General features: G+C 41.4%; 1 protein-coding gene across 3 annotated transcripts in view; it reads right to left on the reverse strand.

Moving 5' to 3' along the window:
• Positions 1-16496, reverse strand: part of LOC141050927 (synaptotagmin-like protein 2) — a 174986-nt gene that overhangs the window by 79092 nt on the left and 79398 nt on the right. For 2 of the 3 annotated variants that reach the window (XM_073547633.1, XM_073547635.1), the window contains exon 2: positions 7130-7546. In XM_073547633.1, the coding sequence (XP_073403734.1) occupies positions 7130-7251 (122 nt within the window). In that variant the 5' untranslated portion in view covers positions 7252-7546. Of the gene's footprint in view, positions 1-7129; positions 7547-7904; positions 8033-16496 lie in introns of those variants that run through there. The other variant, XM_073547634.1, reaches the window with a different exon arrangement.

The raw sequence follows: 16496 nt of genomic DNA on the forward strand, positions 1-16496 counted from the left end.
AATATGGCCAAACAATACACATGATTTTTTTATCTTTGATTTTTAGCGTTGATCGGATATTTGATTATAGAACGAAAGAATTGGCAAACAAGTGTCAAATCTAAAGGATTCCATACACAGACTAAATTGGGACAATTTAAGCCAAAAAGTTATGGTTGATCAGCTAAATTCTTAATAGGGAATGATTGTTTTAGCAAACTAAGAAAATACAGCTGCACTTTTGAAATGCTATGAATCGGAAACTGCATTACTGGTACAGAAAATGTTGAAAATGAAGGTATTTAGTGCATTTCTATTCTGCTGTCACACTCAGGTTGGGAGAGCTGCTGGCCAGTCCATCTACCATCTGATTCTTCCCTTTTATGACTTAAGATCTTTCATGATCTTTCTTCCCTCCGTGAATGATCTTTTGCTGCAGGATTACTCCCAAAGATATTATCCATTTGTCACCTTATCCATTTGTCACCTAATATCCAGTGATGTACAACTTATAGCGGGCAGACCACATAGCCGCTCTGGGGCCCGTGAGTGGGGGGATCTGGAACCAGAGTTAGCACCTGGCCCTCCCCCATCCGGCATCACGCTTTCAACTTTATCCACATCCTGGATGCCAATACAGTTGAAATCAATGATGGAAGAGGGAGATATCAGCTCCCAGCAATCATCTGCCGGAAAAGATGCAAGCGCGCATATCGTGTACCCGGTCCGTCATATGTTGTTAAGGGGATAAAAGAGGACCTTTCACCAATCTTTTCATGTTAAACTAGACAAATGACGTAATAGGTACTACAGATCAAAATAAAACTTTGATTTAGTATTTTGTTTTGTTTAAATTCATCTCTCTTTTGTTGAGATAATCCCAATCAAACTATTTGGAACACAAACTGTTTATAATATACAGTCATGGCCGAAAGTGTTGTCAACTTTTAAATTGTTCCAGAAAATGAAGTATTTTTCTCCGAAAATTATTGCAATTACACATGTTTTGTTATACGCATGTCTATTTCCTGTGTGTGTATTTGAACACAAAAAATAAAGAGAAAAAAGCAAATTGGACAGAATTTCACACAAAACCTCAAAAATGGGCAGGACAAAATTGTTGCCACACTCAACTTAATACTTGGTTGCTCACCCTTTGGAATAAATAACTGAAATTAGTTGCATCCTATGACCATCATCAAGCTTCTCCCAACTCTAAAATGGAATTGTGGACAACTCTTATTTTGCAATCTGCTCCAGGTCTTTCATATTTGTAGGGTGCCTTCTCACATCAGCAATTTTAACACCTCTCCACAGGTGTTCAATGTGATTTAGATCCGGACTCATTGCTGACCACTTCAGGACTCTCCAGCGCTTTGTTTCCATCCATTTCTGGGAGCTTCTTGAAGTATGTTTGGGGTCATTGTCCTGATGGAAGATGCAAACCCAGCTTTCTGACACTGGACACTACGTTGCAAGCCCAAAATCCTTTGGTAATCTTCAGATTTCACGATGCCTTGCACACAGTCAATGCATTCTGTGCCAGAGGCAGCAAAGCATCTATAAATCGCCACCACTTTTGACAGTATGTGCTGTGTTCTTTTCTTTGTAGGCCTCATTCCTTTTTCTGTAAATAGTAGAATGATGTGCTTTACCAAAGAGCTCTATCTTGGTCTCATCTGTCCACAATACGCTTTCCCAGAAGTATTTTGGCTTACTCACGTACATTTTGGCAAACTATAGTCTAGCTTTTTATGTCCGTATCAGCAGTGGGGTCCTCCTTGGTCTCCTGCCACAGCATTTCATTTCATTCAAATGTCTACAGATAGTTTGGGCTAATACTGATGCACCCTGAGCCTGCAGGACAGCTTCAATTTCTTTGGAACTTGATTAAAGCTGCTTATCCACCATCCAGACTATTCTGCTTTGGAACCTTTTAATCAAATGTTCTCTGCCATCCAGGGACATTGGCTACAATGCCATGGGGTGTAAACTTCTTGCACACCGTGGACAATGGAACATCAAGGTCTCTGGAGATGCACTTGTTGTAACGTTGAGATTGTTAATATTTTTTCAACAATTTTGGTTATCAAGTCCTCAGGCAGGTCTCTTCTCTTTCTGTTCTCCATGCTTAGAATTGCACAAACAAACACATAATGCAAAGAATGAGTAAACATCTCCCTTTTTTATCTGGTTTCACAAGTGATTTTCATATTGCTCACACTGGTTACTTGCCACAGGTGAGTTTGAATGAGCATCACATGCTTGAAACAAGGTTATCTACCCACAATTTTGGAAAGGTGCCAATAATTGTTTCTGGCCCATTTTTTTGTGTTGTTCCAATAAACACAAAAGAAATAAACATGTGTATAACAAAACATGTGTAATTGCAATAATTTTCTGGAATAAATACGGTACTTCTCTTTCTGGAACAATGTCAAGGGTGCCAACACTTTCAACAGTGACTGTATACACACACACATGAAAAAACCTCCTTCTCACCCCCCAGTGGGGGTGGTCATTTTTTTGTCCTTCCTCATTCTCAGGTCCTCTATCAGAGGCCTGGGAGTTTGAGGGTTCTGTGCAGGATCTTAGTTGTTCCCAGTATTGCACATTTTCTGGACAAAGAGTTCAGATGTTGATCCTGGGATCTGTTGTAGCCATTTTCCAACTTCGGGGTCACTGCTCCAAGTGCTCCTATCGCCACTGGAATCACTGTTGCCTTCACCTTCCACATCTTCTCCAGTTCTCCTTTGAGGTCCTGGTATTTCTCCAGCTTCTCATATTCCTTCTTTCTGATGTTGCTGTCACTTCGCACTGCCACATCTATTATCATTGTTGTCTTCTGGTCCTTGTCTACTATCACAATGTCTGGTTGGTTAGCAAACACCTGCTTATCTGTCTGGATCTTGAAGCCATACAGGATTTTAGCTCTTTCATTCTCCACCACTTTCTCTGGGGTTTCCCACCTGGACTTAGGGGGACTTAGCCCCACTCTTGAAGTTGTATCCATAGCCAGACTCTGTAATAATCTGACTGAGAGGGATCAAGCCTATGCAGAACACAGCAATGGGGACAGTGCATCACCATGGTATATGCCACATTTGATGGTCACTTGTGCTAGTTGTCTTGAGTTGACTTCCAATGTTGTTCTCCATAGCCCCATTGAGTTTCTGAGGAAGGTTCTTAATTTCCTGTTGTCAAATGTGTAGAGAGCCAAGCATTCACAGATCCATGTGTGGCATTGAGTCATAGGCTTTCCTGTAGTCAGTCCAGGCTGTGCTGAGATTGGTCTGTCTGGATCTTGAGTCTTGATTATATGCAACAGATCTTCTGCACAAAAAAAGCCTGGAAAAAATGTACTATTTATGCTATGTGGGTATTCAGCTATAGATACACTATTTAAATGTAATAATGAGAGAACCCTTTTTAGACATCTTTCTACAAAAACGAAGACACTTATTACCAAAAATCAAGAACCTCACTAATCCTGAAAAGGAATCAGAAAGCGGATTCAATCTGCTCGAACCACAGGCAGCATGAATCAGACATTGGATGAGGCGTTTCTGAGAAACCATACGGCTGATGATCGCACGATCTCGGATGACTATTCTAATAAACCGTCACACTGCCTGCTCCCTGTGACTGGCAAGTCTCTCCTATACACACAGTCACTCTGAGAAGTGGGGTGAGGAAAAGCTGTAGGGTACCGGCCTGTGGGACTAGTCATCTGAGAAGCATCGTCCCCTGCTGGCTTTTCGAAGTATGACATTGTCTGATTTATACTGGCTGTAATTAGGGGAGCATGAATCCGATGATTATACGCCCATGGAACAAAGCTCCATCTTCAGTATACACATACATATTGTATACTCTCAGAGATTGTCGCTACTATTAGAATTATTTGTGATGTCAATTTATAAAAATGTCAATAATAATAATAGTCTCTCATTTATTCACTTTTTTCTTTATTAAATTACAAAAATAAATTATTAATGCTTCTATTTTGAAATCATTCTTACTCTGTAGAAATTTTTCAAAACCTGCCTACAACTTTTTCACAGTACAGCATATATATATATATATATATATATATATATATATATATATATATATACACACACACACACACACACACACACACACACACACACACACACACACACACACACACACAGCCCTTGTGCCCCCACTTATGCTAATGTATTCCTGGGCTGGTGGGAGGAAACACTCATCTTTAGTGGTGAGGACATGTGGTGGAACTCCTATATTACATTATGAGCCAGATATATAGTTGCCATCTTGGTATTTTGGTCTGGCCCGAAAAGTGAGTTCCACCGGTTTATGGAAGGTATTAACATCAATAATATAGGGTTACGTTTTACGTCTGAGTGTCACTACAATAGTATCAATTTTTTGGATTTGACTATTATCAAAAAACAGGATGGCAACACTGAGACTCTTACATATCGGAAACCGACATCTACAAAAAATCTCCTTAAACGGACAAGTCATCATCCAACCCCTTTAAAAGGAGGTATACCAAAGGGACAGTTCCTCCGTATTAGGAGGAACTGCTCTGACTTGGTTACCTTTAGAAACCAGGCTGATGATTTGCATCATAGGTTTCAAACGAGAGGCTGTCCAGAACATATTCTAAGAAAATCATATTATGAGGCGCTATCGGCTGATAGATCCTCACTTTTGGGGGTTAAAGAAAAGAGGAATGATGGGAAGACTGTTAGGATGATTGAGTTGGTCAGACCCAAACCCCCGGGGGGAGACCTTGATAAAATTATACAAAGAACAGAGGCAGAATGGATATTCTGACTCCAATCCCTTTCCCCAAAAGGTCTGAATGAGTGCCTGTCATTCACATGTTTCCTCTAAGAGTCATGATTGCTTTGGCCCTTATAAATTTTTCATTATTTTGAAAATGTGTAGCTAGTCCTTTTGTAAGTAGTACCTAATTTTCGCACTAACTCTATTATGAGTTTGTTTATTATAAATAAATATGAGATGTTTTTATTTATCATTATTTAAGTATATTATTATAAATTCATTTTTCCTAGTGTTATTACATTAATACATTCCTGTTGTTGGAGACGCTTACATTTAATTTTAATAGCTCAGCTATGGAAATATTATAGTTGTTCAAATTGAAATTGATATATGCGCCATTTTTATGTGCGCTTGCGCGATAGTGCGGTTTGACCTGAACATTGTTTCTACTTATTCTATTATATATGCTGATACTTCCGGGTTTTTGCCCGGATGATTATGCGTCTGCGTGATATTGCGGTAGAACCTGGACATTGTTCTTATCTATTCTATCTATATATGCTGATACTTCCGGTTATATAATAAAGTCCGGATGTTTGTGCGTCTGTGCGATAGTGCGGTATAGTCTGGATATTGTTTTTATATATGCTGGCACTTTCTGATCTTTGTACTCGCCCGGATGTTACTTCTGGTTGCGAGGTAACGTGCTTTCATTTTTTCCTGAGTACATCATTTCCGGTACATCATTTCCAGTCATGCGCACTTGACCTGACACGCACGCTGGCTTAGTTTTGGAACGCAGCAGGGTGAGGAAATGTAAAACACGTAGCGATTGGCTAGGTTAAATGAATGATTTGTATCCTGTGTGACCGTGCGCCCAATGGGTTTAGTTGGTACATGATAGCGGGGGTATTTAAACCTATCTCTTGAGACCGACGCCATGCCTTTTTACATCTTGTTATCTGGGGCATCATGGAGTATATCCAGTATCAGTGGTACTAAAGTCTGCGGCCTCCTGATGAACCGTTACACCGGGGAAACGCGTCGGGGCGACTTTAAATGATAAATCAAACACCACCTAGTGGTTTTACTTATGTTTTCATCTATGTGTCTGCTCTGGGACAATTTAATATCATGTCTATTCTATTGCACCACCTGTGGTTATTCTAATTATCAGAGGCGATTATCCTTTTTCCGCCATATACTGCTATAATTCTATTTGTCGGACTATTTATGTCCTTGGTGCATGTATATTCTGTGAAACATGCTCTGAGCAATGTATGGTGGTTTTTTGGCCCATTGTTCTATAATAGGCAATAATAATTGTTTTTGACATTTCCATGTTTGTGAGGTTAAATGTCAGTGGTCAGCCCTATTATAATCTAGGTTTGGGCATACCTTTTTATTGTGGCTATTTTTTCTATTTTAAAAAGGTTTTCCTTTTTTTCCCCTTCCTTCATTTCTTTTCTATTTGACATTGTTTTCCCACCTGTGTCACTAGGGTGAGATAGGGGAGACAGGGTCAGTCGACGTTGAGTGGGGGCGCCAAACAATCGTATCTATTAGGGTGCCAACCTCCACGGCAAGGAAGGGTGCAGATAGTCCATTGTAGCCTTTAATAGGACTTTTTTGTATACAATTTTTTGTCTTCTTTATCATTTGCTCACGGGAATAAGTGTTTTTAAATTTATCATTAAAATCTAATTTTAATGGGAATACATGTTCACAAAAATTATGTTATATTCCTCTTTCCATATAGTCTGTTACACACACTACTATATACATACACACACTATGTACCTATATATAATACACATAGTGAATATATGGTACATACACACACTATATATACACACACTATACATACAAAGATGTACACACTGTACTATATATACACACGATATCCGTCTATATACATACACGCGCATACACACGCAATATATACACAAACACACATATACTACCTAACCTGCTCAGGTGTGTATCTGGAGGGCGTAAAATTAGAGAGCTATTCCCTCCCTATATCTATAGATATTGCTTAATTAGTTTGCGGTTCAGAAGCATACACTTGGAGACGGGGTACTGCAGGATATGCAATAACTTCTGAAGGATAACCTGCAATAATTACTTTACTGTACATAGAAGGGAAAACAAAAGTTTATTAAAGGTAGTACACATTTTCGATGCTTATTGCTTATAACATTACAGTATATTTTGCTGCTTTCCTAACTTCTAGACTGATGAAGGGTTAAATCTACTCATTTTCAGCCAATACTGCATGAAATGATCTGAGTAACACTGTCTTTATGTTCATATGTGGCAGCCCGGTGGTCAGTGTGATCAGTATGTATAGTAGGGTGGGTCCTACCTGATGCGGTCACCGTCCTTCTTCTGCAGCTCAGCATCTCTTTGCAGGACTTTCATGAGTTTGTCATACTCGTCATCCGTCAAGAAGCTGAGGTCCAGCATGGTGCCGGAGCTGTTCTTCATTGCAAATACCAACAGAAATGACTAGTTAAAATCAAGTTTGTCAAGTTTAACCATGGAGAGAACAGATGCAAGGATGACTTCTCTCTGAAGAACGGCGTTAGCAGGAGCTGAACATGTGGAAATTTGGCAGCTTCATCTTCTCAATTTAGTTGCTATCCAAAAGTAATGAAGGATAATTTCCATCCACTTTCCCCAGTGCAGTCACTGTGTTTCCAGGTCACACAAGCAGACTACAGTGGTCCCCATTGTCTGTAGTAATAGGGTTTAGGGTCCATTTCAGACGTCACAGTTTTTCCTGTGAAGAAAACAAGAGTGGTAAACTGGACTGGTTGCCGCTCAGAGGAAATATTCTTTTCTAGATTTAGATCATCATGACATATGGCGAGTGAATGTGTACTATGGGGGCGGATATTTACTCGTCGGTACTCGTTCCAAAGAAAGCTACAGAACCCTACTTATTCCAGTGGTGCAGGCAGATTCAGCCAAGGTAACCGTATGCAGTCATATCTGCTCTTTAAGGTGAGCGCACGGGAAAAGCAAACACCGGACGGCCAGGACGTGCCGATTTAGAAAAAAACAGAACTGTGTAAACATGGAGCGTAGAGCTTGTGGCCAGAACAAAGCGGAGGTCATTAATCAAATTCCAAGGTTACCTGGAGCTTTGGATCAGAAAATGATCCCAGGTAGACTCAGGAAGCCAGTGCAAGTCAGAGTGGGCACAACACGTTACCAGTTCATATGTTCTTCGCGACTCGAGAGGAGAAATAAATTGCAGATGGGAGTGTCTACCTGTCCTACCACTTTCCTTTACCATCGTGCACACCAATAATTCCAGCCACCCTTTTACTCATCATACCCTGGGGACACAGCCAGAAATACATAGTGACACAACCCTTTGTGGACACACTATAATGACAGCCCTTGTGCTAGTATAGATTCCTGACCTTAGCCAGCCCAGTTCCCTTAAAGCTATAGGAAATAATAGCTGGAAAGGAGCCAGCAGTGCCTGTTATTGTACCCTGGCATAGAAAAGGTTACAGAAATAGAACTATTACAGCTTTTCGTCTCTCATGCTGAATCACAACATACATACTAATTTCGGTGCATATTGTGATCCATTTACAGCTTTCTATTGTGCACAGGCAGCTGCATTGTTTCCCTAACAAAACCTCAAGTCTTATCTACATTTGTTGTACATGTTGGATGTAAGCTATTGTTCCCTGTTATCAGCCATTTCAGTCTGGGGAGAGACTGATTGTAGTGTTTGTCAGTGGTGTCAATGTCCTGCATTCTAGTGATTGACTGCCCCAGTGATTACTGCTTTTTCTCTTCATGTGTGAACCCTTCTTAAGGCTCCCATACACCGACTAATTACAGCCAAACCTGTCGATCTAATGTGTATGGGAGCAGCGACCGACTGATAAGGAGAGATGATGATCGCTAATGTCTGATTTCAGTTGGAGGCTTTCATTGCTATGTGTTCACATTCACAATAGATGATGTGGACGTGAATGCATAACAAGAATTGAACAAGAATGTCAACGCTCATATATTAGACTTCGACTTAGACTACCGCTAATAATTCCAATTACCTCTCTGTCCAGTTTTCACTTTGGTAATTCTTTTGAATACACAATAATTTGTGGCGTTGTGTGCCAGGTAAGGCACCAATGTGACATCTTTAAAGTGATACATCAGAAATATACCAGAAATAGTCCAAAAATCGGTCAGAAGGTAAGAATAATCACTGTTTTCCTATTTTACTTGCCTTTCTTTTCATACCCTGCTATTTAACCTTGCTTACATCTGCCCTCACTGTTTTTGCTCCACTAATCTTCACTCTCCTCCGCCATCCTCAAACCCCTGCACCCTCGAACCAAATAACTATCTCCCCCACCTCGCTTCATCGGCAGACCTGCTCCTTAACCTCAGACCTCTCCTACTAAAATACAATACAAATCAGTCACTCTCTTTTCCCTTTCTCTGCTTCTTCTCACTACTGGCGACATATCCCCCAATCCTGGCCCCCCCCGCCTCATACATCCCACTAATCCTCACCCCTATCATTCACTCTTACACTAAGAGAAACTACCGCAATCCCCCACATTTAAAACCTGGGCCACTGACCCCCACCCTCCCGCACCCTCTCTCTGGAGCACTTTGGAATGCCCGCAAAAATGGAAAATCATATGGTGAAGGTGTTAAATAGGCATTTAAGACGAAAATGAATTTGTGTTCTAACCATCCCTTCAAAACTGTAATACATGCACTAGTGTGGTAGTTTACCTGTAGCTAACCTAGATGGACTATAATTCAGGCTATTTTTTTTGGTTTAATTCATCCAAAATTACAACAAAAAGCCTGAAGTCACTTTCAGGTTGTGTGCCCACGATGTGATTTTTAAGCGTTTCCGCGGCGTTTTTAAACGCGCGATTCTGCGGCGGAAACGCTTAAAAAATGCATCAAATGGATTTGTAATAGAAAACGCACATGTTGTGCCAATGGTGCGTTTTTTACCGCTGCGGAAATGCTTAGCGGTAAAAACCGCAGCATGTTCATTCATTTTGCGGAATCGCCCGCGGTTCCGCATACGATCCATTATATGGGCAAAAACGTATGGGAAAACGCATGCAAAAACGATTGACAATCGCGTCAAAAACGCGTGTCAAAAATCGCATGCGTTTTCCATTTCAAGGGCAGGCGTTTCTGCTCAGGAATAAATCGCGTGAAAAAAGCGACGTGGGCACATAGCCTTATATGAAAAGAGCAAGCGGGCACTATCACAACAGTAATAATTAGAGTCTATATTCACTGGGGGATCTCTTGCATGACATATATAGAAACCAAAAAGAGGAAAAGAATCATGCAAAAAAAAAAATAGGATCACCACACAGTATCAATAGGTACAAACTAAGAGCAAATTTTATTAATGACAAGCCAAAAAACAGCACACATTTAAAAACTTGAGGACAGTTTTCTATCTTGAGTATAAAATACAAAGTATAAAAAAGTTACTGTACTATACAGACACTGCTCACAAATCCTTTAATACACCGTGTGTGTATTTTAAATATTTGACAAGTTCTCATTGTTTGCTTCAAAGGTGTAGGCGATTACACTTGTTATCTACTGAAAAAAGTACAAATTAATGAACTTAACTATGTTGATGCCAGCACCAGGAATGAAGTTTATTGAGCACTTCCAGAAAACCACGCTACTCCATTTTAAAAGTTAAAGGGGATGCCCCACACACAAAAGTTCATTTAAGGCTGTGTGCTCACGATGCAATTTTTAAGCGTTTTTGCCGCGATTTTCGGCGCAAAAACGTTTAAAAATCGTGTACAGAACGCACCCCATGCATTCCTATGGTATTCCGCACATGCTGTGCTAATGTTGCGCTTTTTCCCGCGGCGGAATCGCATCGCGGAAAAAAATCGCAGCACGCTCATTCTTTTGTGCGGAATCGCAAAGAATTGCGGCGATTCCGCACCCATAGGAATGCATGAGAATCGCTTACTTCCCGCATGTGGCTATGCCCACCATGCGGGAAGTTAAGCGTCTCATGTGCGGTTGGTACCCACGGTGTGGAGGAGAGGAGACTGTCCTCCAGGCCCTGGGTACCATACCCCTGTAAAAAAAAGAATAAAAAATCGGGGTATATTTACCTTCCGATGTCCCGCGCTGCCTTCCCGGGCCTCAGCGTTCCCAGTAATGCCTTGCGGCAGGGTCCTGTGATGACGTAGTCTCGTGTGACTCTGGCGGTCTCGTGAGATCGCTATAGCAACGCGAGACCAACGTCATCACAGGTCTCGCAAGGCATCGCTGGGAATGGGAGCGTCGCTGAGGCTGCGCAGGAAGTCGGAAGGTATAAAATATACCCCGATTTTTTATTTTTTTATCATTTTTAACATTCTATCTTTTACTATTGATGCCGCATAGGCGGCCTCAATAGTTAAAATCTGGTCACACTTGTCAAACACTATGTTTGACGAGTGTGACAACCTGTCAATCACTTTCCAAGCAATGCTTCAAATCGCTTGGAAAGTGCTTGAATATCGCACGCGAAAATCGAGGCAAAATCGCGAACATAATCGCGGTAAAATCGTGTGGAAAAAAACGCGCGATTTCTGTGAAGGAGTCCGGTTTTCAGTGTCCGGATTTAAACGCAACGTGGGCACATAGCCTTAATCAATATATCTTGGAGTAATAATAATTTCCACAATTGGATGTGCTTAAATAAAATGTTCCTGTGCTGAGATAATCTTATAATGTCCTCTGCTGTGTACTGTGTAATGGCTGTGTCTGACTGTACAGGGACATGGTGTGATCATACTACAGCTCCTGGGCAGGGGAGGAAGGAAAATGGAGTATACAGATATTACAGCATAGGGTCACAGCTGATACTTTCTGTAAGGCAAAGCATTTGTTTCACTTCAGAGAAAGAATCATTTGGAATCCCCTGCTGTCCTGTCTGTATACTCTTTTGTTTCCTCCCCTGCCCAGGAGCTGTGGTATGATCAAGGCCCCGTTACACATAACGATGTCCCAGCGTTCCCACCAACGATCAGACATGGATGGGATTGCTGGGACATCGTTAGCTGATCGCTGGTGAGCTGTCATGTAGACAGCCCCTCCAGAGATCAGGACCAGCGAGCAAGCTGGTTTCCAAGGTAAACAGTGGGTAGGGTAACCAAGAGCCACGCAGTTCTTAGATCCCCGCTGTTTACATTGGAAACCAGCTCCCAGCGTCGCTGATCGTTGGTCTCTCGCTGTCACACGCAGCGATGCGCGCTGGCCAGCGGGAGGCCAACGATCAAAAAACAGCCTAGGACGATGGAGCGCGATCAGCGATACCCCGCAGGGGGACCGATCGCTGATCCATGTCACACACAGTGATGTCGCTGGCGAGATCGCAGTGGCATCACAAAATCAGCGATCTCGCTGTGATATCGCTGTGTGTGATGGGGCCTTCAGACCATGTCCCTGCACAGTCAGACACAGCCATTACACAGGAGGGGTACATTCATAAGATTATCTCAGCACAGAAACATTTTATTTACACACATCCAATTGTGGAAATAACCATTATTCCAAGATCTATTTATTAAAATGAACTTCTGTTTGTGGGGAAAACCCCTTTAAATAGGTATTCCAATATTCTGAATAGAATTCCTCAAAAACCTCTCAAGCCCAACTGCGGTACATTCACTTGAAGCTCATGGGTACTATTGCAACATTTACAACAGTGCCCCCAACTGTTACGGGTCTTTAACAGCAATGGTTTTCTAATTAAAAAAAAAGAGAGAAAAGAGGTGTACAATATGTCGGGCACACTTCCTAATTTTAAATAATAAATATCTATTATGTATCTATGAATAATCAAATTGTGATAACTATGTTGTAAAAAGTGCATAAATTTGTGTCACTCACTTTTATCAGAAATGTTTAAAAAGGGAAATGACAGGAAGTTTTGAGAGAAAGTTATATTTTTAACCTGATAATTTCCATTTTTATAAGCTTGCTCTTTATGCAGTGACATTTTATACGCGCGCTGAGCAGATGGGATATATCCCAGCAACCCAGCTGCAACCTAGGAGATAAATATTTTTTTAGCTGTTCTAACAGGAAGATGGTTTCTTTCCATTCACTTACAGAGGAGGTTCAGACCCATCTGTCTAGGTATATTTTTCTGAGTATAAAGTTTTTCTTCAAGATGTTGATTTGTTATATAAGATGTTCTGTATGCGGAAGAAGAAAAACCTTAGCTAGTATACAGATATGGGTACAAGCTGCTTTTATCAGTATTCTGGTGTGTACTACTGAATACAGGACATATGGTTAATAAAAGATCCAATTTATTGCTAAAGGCCACACCATTGCTAAATATTGCCATTGCCACACCGCTCCAACATGTGGTTATGTACAACCAACCCTTAACAGAAAAAATAAATACCGTAATCGGAGGTAATTGATTGGCAGGAAGGTCATCGTGTCTCCATGGAGCAGGTTTTTGTAATGACCTCCATAAAGTGTAGAATCCCCTTCAGTTAGTCTTCTACAAAAGTGTATCTAAGAATTGCTCAACAAAAAATATAATTCTTAACCACTGTAATATTGCTATCCATTTCTTTAGAAGAGGATAAACTTTCAAATACACTTTCAAAGCTGGATTATTAACATCTGGCATTCCATAAAAACTTAAAAAAAGAAAAATATTTCAGCCACATTTTGATAAAACAAAGCCCCCGATCTACAGGGTGACCATTTATATGGATACACCTAAATAGCTAAATAAAATGGGAATGGTTGATTATATCAACTTCCTGTTTGTGGCACGTTAGTATATGGGAGGGGGGAAACTTTTCAAGATGGGTGGTGACCATGGCGGCCATTTTGAAGTTGGCCATTTTGGATCCAACTTTATTTTTTTCAATGGCAAGAGGGTCATGTGACACATCAAACTTATTGAGAATTTCACAAGAAATTGTGTGCTTGGTTTTGAAGTAACATTATTCTTTCATGAGTTATTTACAAGTTTATGACCACTTATAAAATATGTTCAAAGTGCTGCCCACTGTGTTGGATTGTCAATGCAACCCTCTTCTCCCACTCTTGACACACTGATAGCAAAACCAGAGAAGAAATGCTAGCACAGGCTTCCAGTATCCATTGTTTCAGATGCTGCACATCTCGCATCTTCACCGCATAGACAATTATCTTCAGATGACCCCAAAGATAAAAGTAAGGGGGTCAGATTGGGAGACCTTGGTGGCCATTCAACTGGCCCACGACAACCAATCCACTTTCCAGGAAACTGTTCATATAGGAATGCTCGGACCTGACACCCATAATTGATGGTATGGTGTGGTATATGGGGTACAAAGACAGTGGGGCCATTCTTCATCAATGGAAACCTCAATACCATTGGATATCTGAAATTGCTACATAATGATGTGTTACCCTCTTTATACACTGAAGATGGCACGTTCCCTGAGTTTTTCCAGCAAGATGGTGACCACCACATTATGGGTGTCAGGTCCGAGCATTCCTACAAGGAATCTGACCGCCTTAGACTAGCATTTCTTCTGCGATGTTGCTATCAGTGTGTCAAGAGTGGGAGTATAGGGATGCATTGACAATCCAACACAATGGGCAGCACTTTGAACACATTTTATAAGTGATCATAAACTTGCCACAAACAGGAAGTTGATATCACCAACCATTCCCATTTTATGTAGGTGTATCCATATAAACGGCCCACCCTGTATGTATTTCAACAGTGATGGAAAGGAAACACCATGTTCAGTGTTCCCTCTCCCTTTGCAGTTAGTGAGAAGGGAAGTCATAAACTTGGCGCCTGTTCCTTCTGAACTATGCAATACAGAACAATGGCAAAAAATTATGTCTGTATAGTGCTACAAAAATGCCATAATTACCGTACCTAGGGTTGTATTGCGACCAGTAAAGTGCTAAAATTCAGTATCATTCGTAGAATAGTAGGGCAGAGAATGATTTAGGGCCTACATCCCTGGTGGACTGGGGAAGTGAAGATGTCAATGTTAGTATCACTGGCAGCATAGGGAAGAGAAGAGAGTAATGTTTGGAGCCTTGGTGATGTAAAGTAGAAAAATTGATGTTGGAGACCTGCTGATTGGCGGGTACCTCACCCCTGTAGGCTTCAGCGTCATCACTGCAGAAGAAAGGCTGACACTAGAATGGATAAACATCCATTTCTCACTCAGATTTCTTCTTACGGTCACTATAGTGTTCTTCCTTTCACTCCTACAGCTTATTTGTCCTCTTTCTTACACAGAGTGCTTCATGCCCCCATTTATTACACTGTCCGATACCAATGTCTCCATCACAGACTGCTCCTTATGGCCTTCATGTCTCACATAGACTGTTCCCCGTGACCCTTTCTCTTACACCAACTGCTTCTTTATCACTCACGTCTCCCAATGCTCTAAATTTCTCACACAGACTGGTCCGTGTCTTACCCAAATTGCTCTCACACCCCTTCTAACTCCCAAACTACTCCCCAAGACTATCTCTTTCTTACAGACTGCATTTTAGGCACTTCTTTGACAGCTAGGTATTCTTGCCCACCTCACCAAAAATAGCTCTCCTGGTTCCACACAGACTGCTCCCTTGTCCCATGTACTGCTCCACCTGCTTTCTCCACCCTCTGTTTCAGTGATTCCATGGATCCGTATTAGGAATCCGAACCACTTGTCCAGTTTCCTTTTCTTCTCTCACCTGAACATCAGGATGAGAGAAGGGAAATGTAAAGGACGGTGCAGCTATGGTTGAGCATCACAGTTCTCTCTACGATCAGGCAAAGCCGTTTATCAGGGCCCTGCCTGATCTTTATGGGGATTACTAAAGGTACTGTCACACTTAGCGATGTACCAGCGATCCCGACCAGCGATATGACGCGGTCAGGATCGCTGGTACATCGCTAAGTGGTCGCTAGTGAGCTGCCACACAGGCAGATCTCACTAGCGACATCGCTGGGGACGGGGATCGCTACTTACCTGTTACACCGGGCGATCCTGCGTCCTCCCGTCCGGCTCCACGCTTGTCGCTCGTCCTCACAGCAGGAAGTGCCACAGGAAGCTGACTACGAGAAACAGTCCTGGACGTTCTCGCGCGATCAGCGATTATGAGCGGGGGAGCCGGTCGTAGGTAAGTATCAGACACAGCGATATCGCTAGCAATATCGCTATAACGTCACTAGTTATAGCGATATCTCTTAGTGTGACATGCCCTTAAGGGAGTCTGCGTGAAAGCACAATATAATTGAGTGAGGGGAGTTCTTACATTGGTAGTTGGTAAATCACACCTGTCAACATCTCCATTGATTACAAGCGCCGAAAATCATCAGGACACATTGCTACAGAAAACAATTTTGATAATTCCACTAGATTGGAGATTGCCCTTCTAAGCAGTTTCTCTTGTAGGTATAAGGTAAACCTAGACTTTCAATATGAGCCACACATTGTAATGGAAAAGGGGCTGATGCTGCTAAGGAGCTTTTTTTTTAATGAGGAAACAGTCTTGAAACTGCTACCATTTTCCCTGAAATTAATACAATTGCTTGATGTAGCTTCAAAGAATTCTCAATATCAAATTTTGTGGGCATATGTATAAGAAATGTGGTAGACCCATATATCGCTGACTATGACTAACCTATTCAGGACATCTAAAAGACTTACATTTCAAGTTTAGCAACACAATAAGTTATA

Source organism: Dendrobates tinctorius, unplaced genomic scaffold (genome assembly GCF_039654945.1).
Source record: "Dendrobates tinctorius isolate UK_male_01 unplaced genomic scaffold, ASM3965494v1 ptg000154l, whole genome shotgun sequence".
Classification (NCBI taxonomy): Eukaryota; Metazoa; Chordata; class Amphibia; order Anura; family Dendrobatidae; genus Dendrobates; species Dendrobates tinctorius.